Source organism: Atractosteus spatula, chromosome 11 (genome assembly GCF_055471065.1).
Source record: "Atractosteus spatula isolate fAtrSpa1 chromosome 11, fAtrSpa1.hap1, whole genome shotgun sequence".
Classification (NCBI taxonomy): Eukaryota; Metazoa; Chordata; class Actinopteri; order Semionotiformes; family Lepisosteidae; genus Atractosteus; species Atractosteus spatula.
In genome coordinates, this window is record NC_142716.1 from 8,315,656 (window position 1) to 8,332,867 (window position 17,212).

Consider the following 17,212-nt stretch of genomic DNA (forward strand, 5'->3'; position numbering starts at 1 on the left):
ATGCACCCCTTACATCATTCCATTATCTGTTTTGCAAAACATGCTAAAATTGAGGTTAATAAATGTTCTATCACTTTAACAGTACAAGAAATTTCAGGAGAAAAAACACTATACTTCTAACAGTTTATGATGTGCAGCATTTAAGAATGTACAGACTGTTGCTAATAGTTAAAGTAAAACATTACAGAATAAACTATTCTGCCAGTTAAATTTGAAACTGTTAATCTTGACGTCGTCCTTGTAAAACTGAATTTACTGTACAGTATAACAGCTCTTACTTCTGCTGCTAAAGGCCAGTTCTTTTTTTAAAGTGACGACTGTACTGAACAGAAAACTCATCTTTAACCATACAACAGGGTTAAGAAAACATTATGCTAAGGGGGAAAAAAAATCATACAGTTCTTGAATAGAACATTTTAATAAACAATGAAAATGGTTTTATAGACTTGCATTTACATTGTCTTTTACATGCAAAACTGTTAAAAGTAAATACAAGATAATCAGGTTTGATATATCACAAAACAGTATTTTTCCTGAAAATGAACACAATTGAGATTTACTTAAAAACAAAATGTACAGACGTGCTTTCATCCTAGTTGCACTATGTTCCTTTCAGCTTGACCTGGTTGATGTGTGTTATCTGCGTCTGCAGGCTCTGTAGCCTGGCTGCTACCCATTGTGGTGGCGGGGTTTGTTCTGTTAGGGACTGAAGAGTTTTCAGCGCATTTTCTGCGGTCTGGAGAACCATTTCGTACTGCTCCTCTTCACAGGTCTCCTGTCGAGGTCGCTTGGGACAGGGCTAAGAAGAAGAAACACAATAGAGGAATATAATAAAAACAACTCTTTCTCAGAACCTGAATGAAAAATTCTGCCTTTGCATAGTAAGAATTTCTGTTCACATTTAAAGAAGTACACTAGGCAGCAAGGTGGCAAAGTGGTATACACTGCTGCCACTTAGCACCTCAGGCATTTAACCTTGTACCCCAGTGCTACATGCGTGGTTTGTTCTCATTGTGTTTGCATGGATTTCCTCTGGGTTCTCTGATGTCCTCCCACAGTCCAAAGATATACTGGTAAGTTAATTGGCTTTTAGAAAAATTGGCCCTGGTGCGAGTGTGTAAATGTCAGAGTCTGTGTTGTTGCCCTACACCAGAATGGTGACCCATCCAGGGCACGTCCTGCCTTCTGCCCAGTGCTTACTGGGATAGGCTGTGGTTCCCTTGCAACCCTGAACTAGATGGTTTGTAAATGGATGGATGCATTTAAAGAAGCTAGCTTATTTAAACTGCAGAAAATTGTCTGAATACCCTTTCTATGATCAAACTCTTCCTGTCTGCTGAAACACCATGGTATTTTAAACATCAATACAGTAAAACAGGCATACACAATACTTTTGAAACTTTGTATCTTTTTTTTGTTTCTGATGTCTGCATAATAACTAGCACTCAACAGAATCGTTAGCATCCCTTCTGAACAATATAAAACAATTTAGCTGACTCCTACTCACCTCTGCATCACCAGTTACTTCCACTGCCCCCGTTTCAAGTCTGTGTCTATGCCTCTCAATAACGCATCTTTCCGATTTCAGTCTCTCAAGCCGTTCCTCCTTATTTTCCTCCAGATGAACAGCCTTTGGTAAAGAGTGGCAGACATTTACATATATTTAACTTACATCTCAATTGGAATTTCCACAATGAATGAATCACTCTGTGCTAAAAGGCATTTTCACCTTGCTGAGGAACTTTACAACTTTATTTTTTGTTTCTTCCGATGCCAAACTTTCAGGGATTACGTGTTCATGATTGGTAACCTAAAAGAAAAAAAGACATGTTTGCAAGTGTTCTGCCAAGTTGATTACTTATTTCCTTATCTCACACTTCATAAACAACAAACACATTTCAATCTGCGTTTTAAAAGAGTCAACAAAATAATATAAAATTTAAATAAAAAATAAATAGAGTATTAAATGTCTATGGAAGAGATAGAGACTGAAAAAAACACATTATTTAACTGAAATCAAATCTTTCTGTACTGAAACATATTACCTCTGCAAACTGAGCAAACGCCTCCAGTGTGCACTGGTGGAGAAGCCAGGATCCCTCAGCCAGCAGGGATGAGAAGAGACTGGAGAGTTTGGGGAGGACCTGGCTCTGCAGGATACAGGCAAAGGTTTTATTTCCCTCACTAAAAGTAAAATCATCTCCTGTTCTACTATTGCTAAAAACACATGCTTAACAGCTGAATTTGTTTTTACAATAAATCAGTATAAAAAAAAATCAAAAAGCTTTTAACCCTCTGTCTGATGCTAAAATATTATAAACCCTGTATTATTCCCTTAATTCCATTTTCTAACAACTTCATGTTATTCAGGGTCACAGGAGGGCCTGAGCCTCACCTGACCAGCATCAGTCACAAGGCAGGGTACACCCCTGATGGGATAGCAGTCCACAGCAGGGCAGACAGACACAAAGACAGGCACAAGCTCACACCAGGGCCAATTTCCCCAGAAGCCAATTAACCTACCAGCATGCCTTTGGACTGTGGGCAGAAATAGCAGCACCTGGACGAAACCCAGGTGAACACAGGAAAACATAGAAACACAGTACCCCAGGTCTGGAATTGAACCCAGGGCCCCGGTGCTGTGAGGCAGCAATGCTAACTACTGCACCCACTTTGCTGCCCTATTCCTTCTATTGTTGTTTTAAATTTCACCACAAGGACAAAGTCCAAAAAACAGGTTCATTTGTAACCTCTATTTACTGATTGAGAGAAATTGAAAAAATAACCATTTTACACACACCTGAATGTCTGGAGGTATAAATAATCTCCCCAAGGATGCCAAAAGATCCAGTGCAGCCAAAACAATGTCATCAGGGCATTTGAGAGGCAGGAGTGACGTTAAACAAGTTAGTGCCTAAAAGGAGTCGGGTAACAGAATTTTATGTCAGGATGGGAATGGGATAAAAAAAAGAAGTCAGGCAAATGCTATGCAGTTTAGTTAAGGGGAATCAACACGGACAGAAAGCAAAAACTCAAATACATCACAATTTTATTTTGGCAGCCTTTGAGCTAGAAAAAATAAGATGCTTAATGAACACACCATACTCTTAATCAATAGTGTGACTCAGACTATTATTCATCAGTTACTCAGATTTTCTTATCTTAACTTTCTTCTCTCTCTCTAACTCACCCTACACCAAGGTATTTCCTAATCAGAATAGCTCTGGATCCTTGACAGTCCCATCTCAAAATGTTTCTATGGTTTATTTCCTAACTATCTTAGTTCAGGCTATGACTTTGATCATATGAATGTTTAGTTTCCCAGCTATATTTTGACCGTACTAGTTTTTAGATTTTTAAAACTGATACTGTAAAATAATGAAATGGACTTTTACCTGGCATATAACTTGGTGATCTATACACTGCACTGCGGTAGCAGACAAACAGAGGAGCAGGCGTAGAGTACACTGAAGAGCAGGCTGTGTTAGTACCTGTGCAGAAAGAAATAAAAGTGTTATTGACCTGCGATGATCTCAAATTAGGCAGACTGGTTTTTAAAACAATAAATTAAGGGAGAAAAATGATCTAAGCTTTATTTGATTTCACTTGTATCTTAAAACATCATAGCTTGGCATTCAAGTTTCGAAGAATTTTCAGAATTTTAAACAACTGAAATTGAAACAACATCAAGGCCTGAGAAGACACTGGAACAGCATCATCATGTACCTGTTTGACTGATATGCGTGGCCAAAGCTGTGTGACCAGTCTGGAGACACTCTGCTCAGCCTCGGATTCCAACACCTGACCTGACCCTTGACGAACTGACAGCATAGCAGAAAGTGCCGTATTCTGGAAAAAAAAAACATGACTTGTTCTACTGCTTTTCAAACATACATGGTCTGTAGTTAGGTCTATGTCTATGCATATCAACATTACTATTGCAGATAAAAGAGAAGTGTAAAGTGTTTTGTGTTTTGCAAAAAAGCTGAGATATCCACTTGGCAAACACACTTGTCCAGGCCAAATTACAATATAGAAAACTTTACATTAAGAATAAACACGAGAAACTATCATGCACATATGTGAGGGTAAACTGATTTATTAATTCTGATTCCCCAAAGAAAGTGAAATATAGTAATGCAGAGCAAACTGAACACCCAAGCAGCTACACACGGCCTCAAAAAAGTTTTATCTATTCAGCTAGACTGTGGCATTTTTTAATTTTAAAACATTCCCCTAACTACACAGGGGTCAGTCCCAATTAAGGAGGTTATGGGGCTCTCTACTGTAATGACAGTATAATAAAATGTCTGACTAAATCTCTGTATAAGCCTCATCCACCAAGTTCCTCACCACTTTCTCCAGCTGGCCCAGCTTGCAGCCCTCCTCCAGCCAGCTGGTGCACACAGCTGTAGCGGACTTCATGATATCCTCTTCAACCTGCTTTCTTACATCCAGCGACAAGGCTTTCAGTAGAACATGCTGCCAAAGGGTCAAATTCTCAGCCTCCTTGGGGGAGAACTTTGAGATGAACTGAACCTGAATGTTTTTGACAGAAATCCACATACAGGATATGTTAACACTACCACATTTTCTCTCTCGGATTATTTGCATCTCATTCATTTTCCTCTTCGATTCTCACCTGATGGTTCGGCGTCATGAGGAATATCATTCGTCTCAGCAACAAGGCCAGGTGTGAAAGCTGGTAACAGTCCCCCGGACAAGACTTAATCTGCCATCAGGAAGGAAACTGTGTTACTGTACTTTAGTATGGCACTGAGAATTGTATTCACAAAACAATTATGGTGATGTTAACAGGATTATACTTTGTACATGTACTGTTAAAAAAATATAATTTTTAATTAAACAATGTTACAATACATAAAGGAAAAAGAAGAGGTTTGAAGTTGACAAATTTGTGCCTCCCACACCCTAATTCAAACAGGGCTTGATTTTCAACTGCATGCAGGCTGGCCAGCAGTATTTTATCTCACAATGAAACATAAGAAACAAAATATCATCTATGACATTTGCCGGTTTAACTTTTCAAAACGTTTAGGTAAGCTGTGCCTCTCAAGCACATGTTCAGCAAGACGCAATGACAGAAAAAAAGTAGATTGATTAAAAAAAAAATGGCAATGACATATTGCCCGACGCCTGTGCCAAGTTATTTAATGGACAGGTGTCCAATCCCAGATTAACTGACGTTAATTGTCACCTTTGCAGGGAGTCTCTGAGAGGCCAGGCACTAATTTGGCATGGGGGATCATTTGTTCTCCTGGAGGGCACAGCTGAGTCACTACATCTAGGGTTACAGGGAAGAGCTCTGGCAGGAATTGTGGATCAATGTATCCCTGACCTTAACCACCAGAGGCATGGCATAATAGTATTTCAAAAAGTCCCAAAGACCAGCTTTCAACAACAGCATGATCACAGACAGGACCTGAAAATAGCTCTAAACTATAGAAATTAACAAAAGAAACACATTACTTGTATTAGGTCCAAGTTAATGTGCTAAGAGTGAAATTCAAACCTTCCCTTTCCACAAAAGCTCTTCTGTGTGGCAACGGACTTGTATGCTCTTAGTGTTGGGAACAAACTCACACAAATGCACTGTAACTGACTTGAGCTTACCAGATGAGCTATGATCATCCCATGATGCTGACAGAGTTCTGCTGTCCCAAAGCTGTAAAGAGAGAGTTTCTTTTATAGTCCAAACAGCGAACAAATACATTCTTTTTGGTAGCGTGTTAAAAAAAAAAATCACAGAATCAAACTCTACATTTAATGAGTGAGCATTTCTGTCACTCTGTAATAATGTAGCTTTGATGTTTCCTAGTCCCATGTGTTAACAGGCAGCTGTAATTGGTCGAGTTCCTTTGTGAAAAGACTCGACAATCAGTTTGATTGGGTTCTTATACAAAATGCCTCATTCCGAGCAAAACATTAATGTATTTTGCTTCTTAACTGTAAAGCTTCTTGGTAGTTCCTACACCTCTAAAATGCTCTTGTACATATAGTACTTTATCAGTTTCCTTAGTCACATGTGCTAATTCAGTTTCAAACAATGATTTGTTTTTCAGCTGGCCTTTCTTTTGACAATTTTCAGCAGGATATATAACCTCTTTTATTATAAAAACGTTATTGCCATAAGTGATAAAACCACAGAGCTTACCGCGCCAGGAAGCACCAGACGTCCGTGGCAAGCAAAGCTGTCTGGACATCCGAACTGAGTAGAGCCCCTAACAGAGAGTGCTCCTGCGTTGGGAGACAGACAGACAAAACTCACAACAACCCCATCTATTCTAACCTCGGTAATTCTTCTGTATACATAACATTAACCTCTGGACCAGAATTATCATTATTTGTTAAAATAGTGATCATAAAAGAATAAATTGATTTGGTGGTCCACGTATTAGCTGTAAACAATACTGTAGATTTTATTAGATGAAAGCTGAAGTCATAAAATAACACATTATTCAGGGTGAAATTTATAATAAAACACTCCATAGTGCCTTTTATCTGGCACCTCTACAGAACTACAGTAGCAAAACATGGTTGTTTAGTAACCTCCCAAAACGTGCTCTACACAACCTTAAAGTAAATAAAACATATTGGTTATAGGAAGTACAGGTATAAAAGTACTACTTAAAAGTTAAGTATTATTATTTTACACTCCTATACAGTTTCGAACTGTACTAAAACATTCTTTTCCTGTTCTAAATAAGGAAAAAGCTGTGTATTTGTTTTTATCTTAATATTAAAGTGCTCTGCAGATAAAAAAAAACTGTGATAATTATATTAAAATGACAGACTACAGCATCACCACATTCAGTAGTGCAGATTTAATTCTGACTTTGTTTTTTAGAATCCCCCATCAATGTAGTTGAGCAGAAACACAATAACTCAATAGAAATGTGAGACCTTTAACTTTTTCGGGGGTGGGGGGCAAAGTGATGGAACAGGCGTGTTTACCAGCTGTGAGAAATGTGCAGGTGGAAGAGAAGCGATGCAGGCAGAAAGCTGGATGCAGACGTGTTGGTACAGAGTGACTTTGCTCTGTGCCTGCCCATTCATCATTACCCCAGGCAAGAGAATAGGTATGGCTCGTTCCAAGGAACACTGCTGGAAACTGAGGAACAAGGCCTGGAACACAGACAGCCTGGCGAAGACACAGGTACACACAACACTAGCATGACTAAACCTTGCTCATATTTTTAGCAATCAGATGTCAGTAGAGAGCAGTTTATTCCAAGGCTTTTCAATGCATATGTACCTAGGCGTTTCCTCTGGAAACTGGCTTCCTTGGCACCAGAGATCAAGCACATCCTCTGGCAGAGATGGCAGTTTCCCTAAAATGTTCACAAGCAAGAGGCACTGTGGGAGATACAGCTCTGGACAGGATTCTGGAAAAAAAACACAGAAACGAGCAGTGATGTATTGCTCACTCACACAATTAATGAATGTTGTCATGATTTCAGAATAAAATTATCACTTTAAATATTTTTAGAACCACAGTAGTTCAGGTGGGTAGCTGCGTCAGCATGCGTAGGCTGCAAAGGAACAAGTAAAGGTTTATTCCATGCTGAAAAGAGAAGAAAAGAAACCTGCAGAAGGCTTCACAGCTGAAACGCCGTGTTTCTTTATTCGCTTTTCAGCATGGAATAAACCTTTATTTGTTCCCTTCCACAAGAGTAGTTCAGTAGTTTCAGTAAGTTGCTGAAACTTCACTGAAAATGTTTGTAGAATAATGGGTTAGACTATAATCTCGTCTAAATAAATAAACTATAATCTAAATAACACTCAAGAGTTTTATTCCAAAACTTATTTTCGGAAATCTCCTTTCTGAAAACCTGACACTACTTAAAACTGTTGTGAATTAAAAAAAAAAAGTATAATGAATGTCTTCACTTGTGTATTTCCACACAGTACTGGACTATCTGCAATATGGGTTTTTTTTATCACAATTCGTGACCTTTTCATTAAGTGTTACTTGAGTGTTAATACTAATGGATCTTTCTTTAATCAACACAGGAAACCAACTCACGCTGCTCTTCTGCCAGAACAGCTTCAGCAAAAGGTCTGAAGGGAAGCAGCTGTGTGATAAAAGGGTCCATTGGCACCAGGACATTGCTGATCTCATTGCAGTGCCTTTCAGATATCACTGGAGATGACAGGCTGGGAGGAAACTTGCTGCAAAATCAGAAAATACTGTAAATAGCCTGGCAGCAATGATCAAATATGCAAAATGTCCTTAGAATGGGAGTCAGGGTGATTAAGGTTGAATGTTTCTTTAATTTGAAATGATAGAACAGTCCTCCTATTAATATTACAACATTCTGATAAGATAAAAGAAAAGTAAGTTTTTTTAAGTGAGGTGCAGAAGGACATTTACCTCCCTGTGTAGACTACTCCACACACACAATTCATCCTTAAATTAATGATACAAATACATTCCTTTGTCTACAACAATTACCTGTATATCTGAAGATAAAGGCGGTGGAACTGACCACAAGATTTCGACAAAAAAGGCTGGAATTCCTTTAGGAGAGAAAGTAAAAAGAAACCAGTAATGTATGGTACACACTTATGGCAACACTCGAATGTCTAAAAAAATCCCAAAACTTAAAAAGTTTTAATTAGTTAATACCTTTATATAATGCACTAATGTGTTGGCAAAAAAACGACATATTTTCGCTGTTTTCTGGAAGAACTTGCACTCTGCACTTTGTGAAGATTCCTAGAAAATAGTAATAAAGGTAAATTAATTAGTAGAGTTAATTACAAGAAACTATAATGATACTAAACTGAAGGTGGCCATTCATAAAATATCCTTAGCGGTTCATTAGAAGTAACAAAGGAGCTTTCCATCCTTATGGTTACTTAACAAAGTTAAAAAAATAATAAAAATGAAGTTTACTGAAACATACTACAAAGCTGCTAATAAGAGGCTCAAGACCTTCCTATTACCTGCACTCCTGACTGCTTCATCTGCTCAGCAAGCTCCATGCAGGAGTGAAAAGAGGCAAGAACATCGTCACACAAACTGGACACAATGTCACTGTGTCTCAGCTGGTCTTCCAACAGCACCTGATACTTGACACTTTGTCTGAAACAAGGGTGACACAGTCACTTTCTGATGCCTCAAAAGTGGTACAATTTCAAGAGATGAGGATACCCAGTGTTCTAATCAAAAATGACAATATATTTTAAGTTGCCTTTTTTAGTGAAAGAGAAAAGGTAATGAAGTTGAAAACTTACTTGACAATAAACTTCCAGGTGTTAGCATGCATTGCAAGGTCCAAGTTAGAGATTACTGAGCATATATCCAAGAGACTGTGAATCACTAAACAGACAAAGATATATTTACTGTGGGTGAAGAAGTGAAAATGTTCCTTTCAAATTCAGTAGCATCTAAAATCATTATGTTCCTGAATTTTGTTTCTCATGAGTGAAGAGCACATGCAGGTAAATGTAGCATTGAGGTCAGACTATTTGGAGACGGCTGGGAATTTTAACTAGGAGGACTTCTCATTCAAAAAGGAAGTATCGGGAGATATCACCATAAGAAAGATTATTATATGACATCTATTTGTCACAACTGCAGGCAAAAATAAAATTCGAAAGCAAAGATGAATAATTAAAAATAGGCATGACTAAGGAACAGAATAAAGAAACAGTTAATTTGGGAAGAGAGATTTGGAGCAACAACATCGGTCATCTATGACGCAGATGATGCAAGTTTCTGTCTGTGGAAAAGCTTGCTGATAAGGAGTAACTGAGCATGTTGAAGTCACCTGTCACCATGTCTGACACCTCCTCCTCAGTGGCCGAGTTCCCTAGGGAAATTCTATCCAGCAGCTCCATGAATCCCTTCTGAAGGGAGTAGGCCTCCTTAAAAAGGGCCTGTAGTAGGTCAGCCACTAGTGACAAGCGCCCCTGGTATGCAGTCTCACTCTCCTGAAAACAACAAATGATTACGTGATTTTTCATATTTTCGGCAGCAGTGACTTGACTGTTCTGACATTTTGATCTTAAAGCTACCCCAAGTAATTTTTTTTTCTCAAAACAATTGCTTTTGTTTGATATCTTCTTGCATTAGGCTGCATATCAAAGAGAATTCAGGAACCAGAGAATTCCTCACCTTACAGTGCTGGAAAGTGTTCTTTAAGATTTTCAGAATGCAGGAGGGTAACGAGCGAATACTGTCAAAGGAAGCAAGAGTCTCCTCAAAGGAACAGATATGACGCACACACCCAGATAAGGCTTCCAATACCTGTACCATGATCTGTGGATTTTAAAACAACAGGTTAAGGCCTCAGTACAGTCACTGACATTAAACTTCAAGATAATAAATTCATACATTTTGCTTGTTTCGTTGAAGCCATCGCGTTTTGTTGTAGTTGTGAAATCTTATAATCTTTGAAAACCATGCAATACCTGCAAAATATTTCTCAGCAACACGCGCAGCTCAATATTTTGACTGGACAGCTCTCCTACTTGGTTAGAAATCTCCTCCGTCAAGTCATTAAACATCTTCACAACCTGGGAAAATGGCAGATATGTAAATTGCTTAATTGCAAACACCCTCCTAGGATTTTTTTTAAAAAGCTTCTCTAATTGTGACTTTCAATTTTGTACACCTCTCGGAAATACAAAGCAGTGTAAACCTCAAGAAAAACTGCAGAAGACATGATATTAGCACCCAGAAAAAAAATATGCACCTTGGGTAGAACCTTTGAGAAAAACTCTCCCTCCAGTTCTGTCAGGCTCAGATGAGGTAAAAACATTTGGGTGAGAATTTTCAAGACTCCTGAAAAACAACAAGAAAATCCCCGAAGTTTGTTATCAGTAATCTTTTCCTCATTTCTCTAAAATAAATGAGACTGCATAGTACTTCTTTTGAAGAAAGAAACTATTTGAAGAATCTGATCTTTAAAAACAGTATTAAACCATACACAGTAGTTGATGGAAACACAAAGCTTACATTCAACCCCAGATACATAATAAAGTTGAATTAAAAACTCAGACAATTCTTCAGAAGCCTAAACACACAGAAAATAAAAATTGCCTTTTTATGTTCAATCTGTTCCCTTTTCATCCTAACAGAAAAATGTCAAGGCTAATCATCCTTTTGTGTAATACTCACTGATATATTCATCCCAGTCGGCAGTGTGATGATATATGGAGTATACATGGATTAAAGAAATTGTGATTTTCTGAATGCATTATTAATATTGCTTTTGAATATAAGTCATAACACATAAAGAATGCCAGTGTAACTCTAATGCTACAGTGATAAATGCTCAAGCTCAGCTGAACAGCATCCAGGAAGAGAGTTCCTATAAAGACTATAAGGCTGCCATACACAATTGAGATTCAAACTGAATCAAGTGTGTTTATTACACTGAGTAAAACTAAAAAAAACTTAAAAATATAAACAGTAGGACATGCCAGGCCGAATCCTATTACAATATATTTCAGTTCTATTATATGCTTCTTATAAGGTTTTAAAGTGGAAACCAAGGATTTAGGACAAGAGAAACATCTTTACACAAATAGTTGCGAGAGGGTGGAACAAGCCATATAATTGAAACTGAATTCCTCGAACAGGTGAATGAGACCCTCAAAACAAACGACTGCTGGCGACCAAAGGAAAAGGACAGATTGACGGCCTCCTCTTGTTCATTACTTTTTTCTAACCAAATGTTCCCATTGATAGTGTAGGTTAGACTGATGAAGTGAAAGGATATGAGAAGCTTAGGCAAGACAGATCTGAGCTCCTGCTGACAAATCTCCACACTCCACTGGGTGATCTCCTCAAGCAATGTAACCTGAGACATTTCTGCTCTCTCTCATGGGCTCTGTAATACAAAACAGTGTTGGTAAATTAATTCCTTTCCTATTGTAAATTACAGGGACAATTCGTCTAAGCATATAGAACCAAACCAACTTTGATTCAGGTCTGTTTTTTACAGAGACAGAGCTTTTTGTTGTTGCTACAGCCGTTGGTTTCTAGAACCACTAGGACACTTTGAAGCTTTCTAGTATGGCACTCAGATGTGTTCACTGAGCTAGAAAGAAAACAAATAGTTAAAAACACAAATACAATGTCTAATCCATGAATACTAAATTGTCTTTCAGGATCCATCCCAGTTATAACTACAGATACTAAGACACCATAATTCCTTGTTAATACAGTAATAACGCTTTTCATCCTTAAGGATCCCAAAAGATATTTTACGAACTGAAAAGGACCCAATTCACCCACCACTTAATGGACAAGTGTAATACCCACTATGCACTATTGGCCTAATTGCACATTAAATCAAGTAGAGAAGTAAGAAATTGGGTCACCAACTGAATTAAAACAGAATTTGGAGCGCACTACTATTTTCTGAAATCACACATACATCAGGCAGATTTATACTTTGGAGTATAAGCCTTTAACTCATACAATTCATAAAAGCTTCATTGTGTTGTATTGACAAGATCAGTGAAACTAATTTGTGAAATTGTAGCCTGTCCCGATCACAGCATTGGTCCCAATGAGACAATCTCACCCCAAAAGAAGGTCTTTTGGTTGAGATCGCTCAAATATATGATTGAATTATAATTACATCCTAATTCATCCTAGCGAGCTTGCAATAATAAATGCTTCTGTCCTAAGCCTAAATCTTCTACACCACATAGCTAAAAGAGAAGAAAATTCAAGCCTTTAAAAGAGAAGTCTATGAGCAGACCTGATTCAAGAATTCTGAACCCACAATGCAAGTACAGCCCAAGAGACTTCAGAATCAACAGTGAAACGATAACCAGAGGACACAAATGATAACTACTGTACATGGTAGCACACTTAAAAATAAAAACAGTAGGCACGTTTTACACAAAGGGTTGTAGAAGTATGGAACAGACTGAATTACATTCACTTTTTAAAGTCGCTATAACTTGTCTTGTTGCTTAATTAACCTTCAGATAATTCAGACAATATAAATATGTGATTAAATATTCCTGTTTATTACTTGCTTTGTGGCATATATTAACATGATATAGATGCAATTCACCAGTTTGTATACAACCTAAATATATACTATATTATACTTTCGTTAAATAATCGTGTATAATAACTAATTCGCAAAGACTCCCGAATAAAAACGTATCAGCTGCTGACTTGGTGAACTGACGCCAGAAATATTGAAGGCTTTACGGTAACTACTAATATTCAAGTAAACCAACATGTATCGCTTCATTTACACGTATTTGGAGATAGTGCCATATCATCTCCGCCTCAGACGACATCGAAACTGTAAACAGTAATACAAATAAAACGTTTATGTGGAAATTGAATTACAGCTATGTGCAATATGCATGTTAAATAAGTAACTGTAACTTAATTTCAGAGTCCTATCTACCCATCAACCAACTGGCTCAAGATTCATTATCTAAGTTATCTTACCTTCTCCATCTACCCAACCGCAGCGGTTTTATTTGCAAAGCTTTATGTGGGACTTTTATTTACAGACAAGTTTTAGTTGGGAATTAAAAGGCTAGAAATCGCAACGAAACACCTACAGAAAAATACAAATCCGACACCTTTTGATTTTGCCTCCTTTCTTTTCTCCTTCCGTGTGATGACAAGAGGTCATACCATTGAGGTTATAATTTAGGGGTGAAACAAAATCCATCGTTTGTTTGTTTGGCATGCTGCATCTGATTTTCAGATAAAAACTTTTAAATATATTGTTTATAAACAATTTTGACTATATCTGTATTGCAAAATACACTCCTTCAAGCGTTAAGGACCCTTCTATCCTCCCACATCGGAGCAATGGTTCCGTCGGTTGGCTACAGCGGATACATGACGTCACAACGCCAGCACAGGCTATAGTATATTTTTCTTTTAGGTTTTTTAGTGGTGTATGTGTCCCTAGAAATTATTGCGCTCATTAAATGGTTCATTCTTTTACCCTTTACCTGTGATCACTTTTTATTTCAATTAAAATTATAGGTTATAAATTAATCAATTATAGGCTAGCAGTGATTTTGTTGGTAAGTATACACTAAGTAAAATAGTAAAATGCCGAAAGACCTATTCAGGACTAAACGTATAAAATGTTACAAGGCCACTGGGCCAAAATTGGCTCATTTGTTGGCTAGTCACTAACTGATCAGGGGATCATCCAGCTGTTCCAAAGCTGATACGTGGATTTACTGTATTTTCAAGAAGCAACTGCATGTGATCTTTGGATCAATGAGCTACTAACCACCAACCGAGCCAGAGAGACAAAATGTCCTCCCCTAAAAAAATATATGTTTTATATTTAATAACAGAAGATGACACACCTCCAGTATGTGTTATTGAAATACAGTTTTAGTTTCATGAGCGTCTGTGAGTTTGATAGCTCGCAGTGCGTGTTTCTACCTGCTTGCTGAACTTCTTTCTTCAAAACACGTTTTTGTGATATTGGTTAATTCCTCTAGATGACGAACTACAGTTTGATACAGTGCATACAATACCAGTAAATCGCTTACTTTTTTTGGATTATCCATAGCATCAGATAATAATGAAGGGGATTTTCGCAGTAGACGCCTTGTTTCATAACAATAGACGGAATGATGATGCTTCAATGTTTTTCGCCGGGGGATTTTGAGTATTTTTCAGAGGAGACATTCAGTCTTTGGGGTGTGTTGGGGGAATGGACCTTTTGACACTTAGCATGTTTTAATGTTTCCCGGACCTCCTTAAGTAATGTAACACATTTTTCAGGAGAGCCGCGCGAATTGCTTTCTAAAAAAAATTAAAATGGAAATAAAAGACGGTTTAACTCTGTTAAATATTAATAATAGGTGAACAATTTTTAAATCTTTTAAAGTCGATCTGAAATATGAAATTATGAAATTACAATAGATCATGCTTTCTGTAAGAAAAAACGCGCAATACCACCAATTTGTATACAACCAAATTGTGGTAATAATCAGCAGCCGCTCTAACTTTTGCAATTGTGAGGAGCGTCTTTGGCGTTTCGTTTTATAGACTATTTTATAATCTAAAATAGCTCATCTGTAGCATGAAATTCCGTGAAAAACATACAAGCTAACAGGCACAGTGACGGCACAATTTCAAATGTTGATCTTTCTAAATACTATTAATGTATTTTTAAATACATTGATTTAAATTCAATTTTCACCTACATCGTAGGAAATCAGGTCTGAACACACCCAGCGGTTAGTTCTGCTTTTAGATTATTGTGTTTTGTGAAAGGAAGATATTTTTCACAGTGATAACACCGATAGAGTAAAGCTGTTTCCTGTAAAACACATTTTCTGAGTAAAGAGAGAATAAACTGAAAAACAACTACAGGAATCTGGACCTATGATATGGTGAAGTAAACACTACCAAGCCAAATGTGTGCTTACCGCGAAGGGTTTCTGACTTAATGTTTTAAAATTCATCTCACTTGTACATTGACCATGTTTCAGAATTTATTTGCTTTCACTACACTGGTAAAGTCAATATTGCAATTTTAGTTATATAGCACCTTGCAAAAATATTCCAACCCTTCCTATGGTGCGCCATTTTCTCAAATTAAAAATGATGCATTTTTAAAAAAAATGTAAAACTTCAAAACCTGAACACTCAAACAGAAGACGTTTAAAGGAAAGATACATTGACTATATGTCACCTATATGTCATCAGAATCTAAAGAGAAAAGGCTTAAATATATAGACTGCATAAGTATTGAGACTCTACCAGTTTGCAGCTTGGTGCAAATGATTGCCAATACTTGTCAACAAATTTACTTTATTTACTTTTTTAAGTTCTCTGAAATTGCATGTGGATCGCTTACGGTCAGCAGTTTTCAAGATTTTCTGTAGATCCTCAACAGGATTCAAGTCATAACGTAGACAAGGACCACTCAAGGCCATTCAGTTTCTTAGTCTTAAGTGACTCCAGTGTAGCTTCGGCCTTGTGCTTGGGTGATTGGTCTGGGAAAAGTTAAACTTTCATCCTAGTTTAGGTTTATAGCAGACTGAGGCAGGTTTTCCTGTATTTTGCTTTATCCATTTTCCCCTCAGATTTCAAAAATCCACACCGGTGCTGATGAAGAGCAACCCATTAACATGATCCTGCCACCACCGTTCATGACAGTATGGGTGTCAAGATGCACTGTGTTAAGTTGGTGCCAGATATAGCGCTTTGCATTTAGACCAAAAGGTCCACTTTTGTCCCATCCGACCACAAAACCTTCTGCCGTATTTTTGCAGTAACACTCACATGCAGAGGGGTAGGAGCCAGATTTGTGAAGTGCTTGTGACATTGTTGACCCATGGTCATTTTCTCCCATCTCTGCCATTGGTTTCTGTAGTACTTTTCAAATTGGCCTCATGGTATCCTGCCTGCACGGCTGCCTAGTTTGGAGGAACACTCTGGTCTAGGCAGTGTCTGGGTGGTACAAGGCATCTTACATTTCTGGATGATTGAGGAGATTCAGGGATATTCAGAGACTTTAGCATTTTTGTACTCATCTCCTGATCTGTGCTTTTCAATTACTTTCTCCCTGACTGACTTTGAAAGCACCTTAGTCTTCGTTGTTGAGGCTTTGCTTGAAAGGCGTGGTTCTAAAAATATTTAAAAGTGATGATTTTATTCTGAAATCGTGACAATCTTCATTAATTGTATGGCTAATTAAGATCACTTTGTGCACTTAAATTAATTTAAGTTTGTCAGAGCAAAGGGTCTGAATACTCATGCAATCATGACTTTTCCGTTTTTCTTTTCATTTTAATGATCTATTGGCTTCCTTCTTTTTGTTGTTTTTTTGTATTGTGTGTGTGGAGTAAATTGTATGTAGAAGTAATATTAACAGCAATTTTAAAGAGTCGTGACTCCAAGTTTTAAAGCAACAAAATGTAAAGAAAAATGTGCAAGGGTCTGAATACTTTTGCAAGGCGATGCATATAAAGAAAACTGACATAGCGCAATTTTGGTTTTACATATTACAACATGACCTTCATCTAGTCCTCACGAAGTCCAGTAAATAAATCCAACCTCATGTGACAAATAACACACAGAAATTGTACTTTATCCTTATTTATTAAACAAAAAATAAGCCAACATTCAGTAGCTTTGTATGAGAAAGTAAGTGAAAAGAAGTGAAGTAAGAATGTAAAACCATAGACTCTTAAGAGGGTGTACTTTCTTTTTCACATC

The 17,212-nt window shown here is 37.4% G+C and overlaps 1 protein-coding gene across 1 annotated transcript; it reads right to left on the reverse strand.

Annotated features, from left to right (window-relative positions):
• Nucleotides 1-118: 118 nt before the first annotated feature.
• On the reverse strand, nt 119-13,513 carry firrm (fignl1 interacting regulator of recombination and mitosis). Its single transcript, XM_088927507.1, has 25 exons — nt 13,457-13,513; nt 11,754-11,864; nt 11,150-11,189; nt 10,725-10,813; nt 10,441-10,545; nt 10,145-10,288; nt 9,798-9,960; nt 9,262-9,346; nt 8,971-9,109; nt 8,651-8,740; nt 8,477-8,541; nt 8,048-8,193; nt 7,277-7,406; nt 6,976-7,162; nt 6,176-6,258; nt 5,635-5,686; nt 4,643-4,732; nt 4,354-4,539; nt 3,727-3,849; nt 3,396-3,491; nt 2,801-2,914; nt 2,046-2,150; nt 1,730-1,810; nt 1,508-1,630; nt 119-799 (listed from the first exon to the last, which is right to left on the reverse strand). Exons 2-25 carry the CDS (start codon nt 11,841-11,843, stop codon nt 602-604), a joined length of 2,724 nt encoding a protein of 907 aa, XP_088783633.1. The 5' UTR covers nt 11,844-11,864; nt 13,457-13,513; the 3' UTR covers nt 119-601.
• Nucleotides 13,514-17,212: the final 3,699 nt, after the last annotated feature.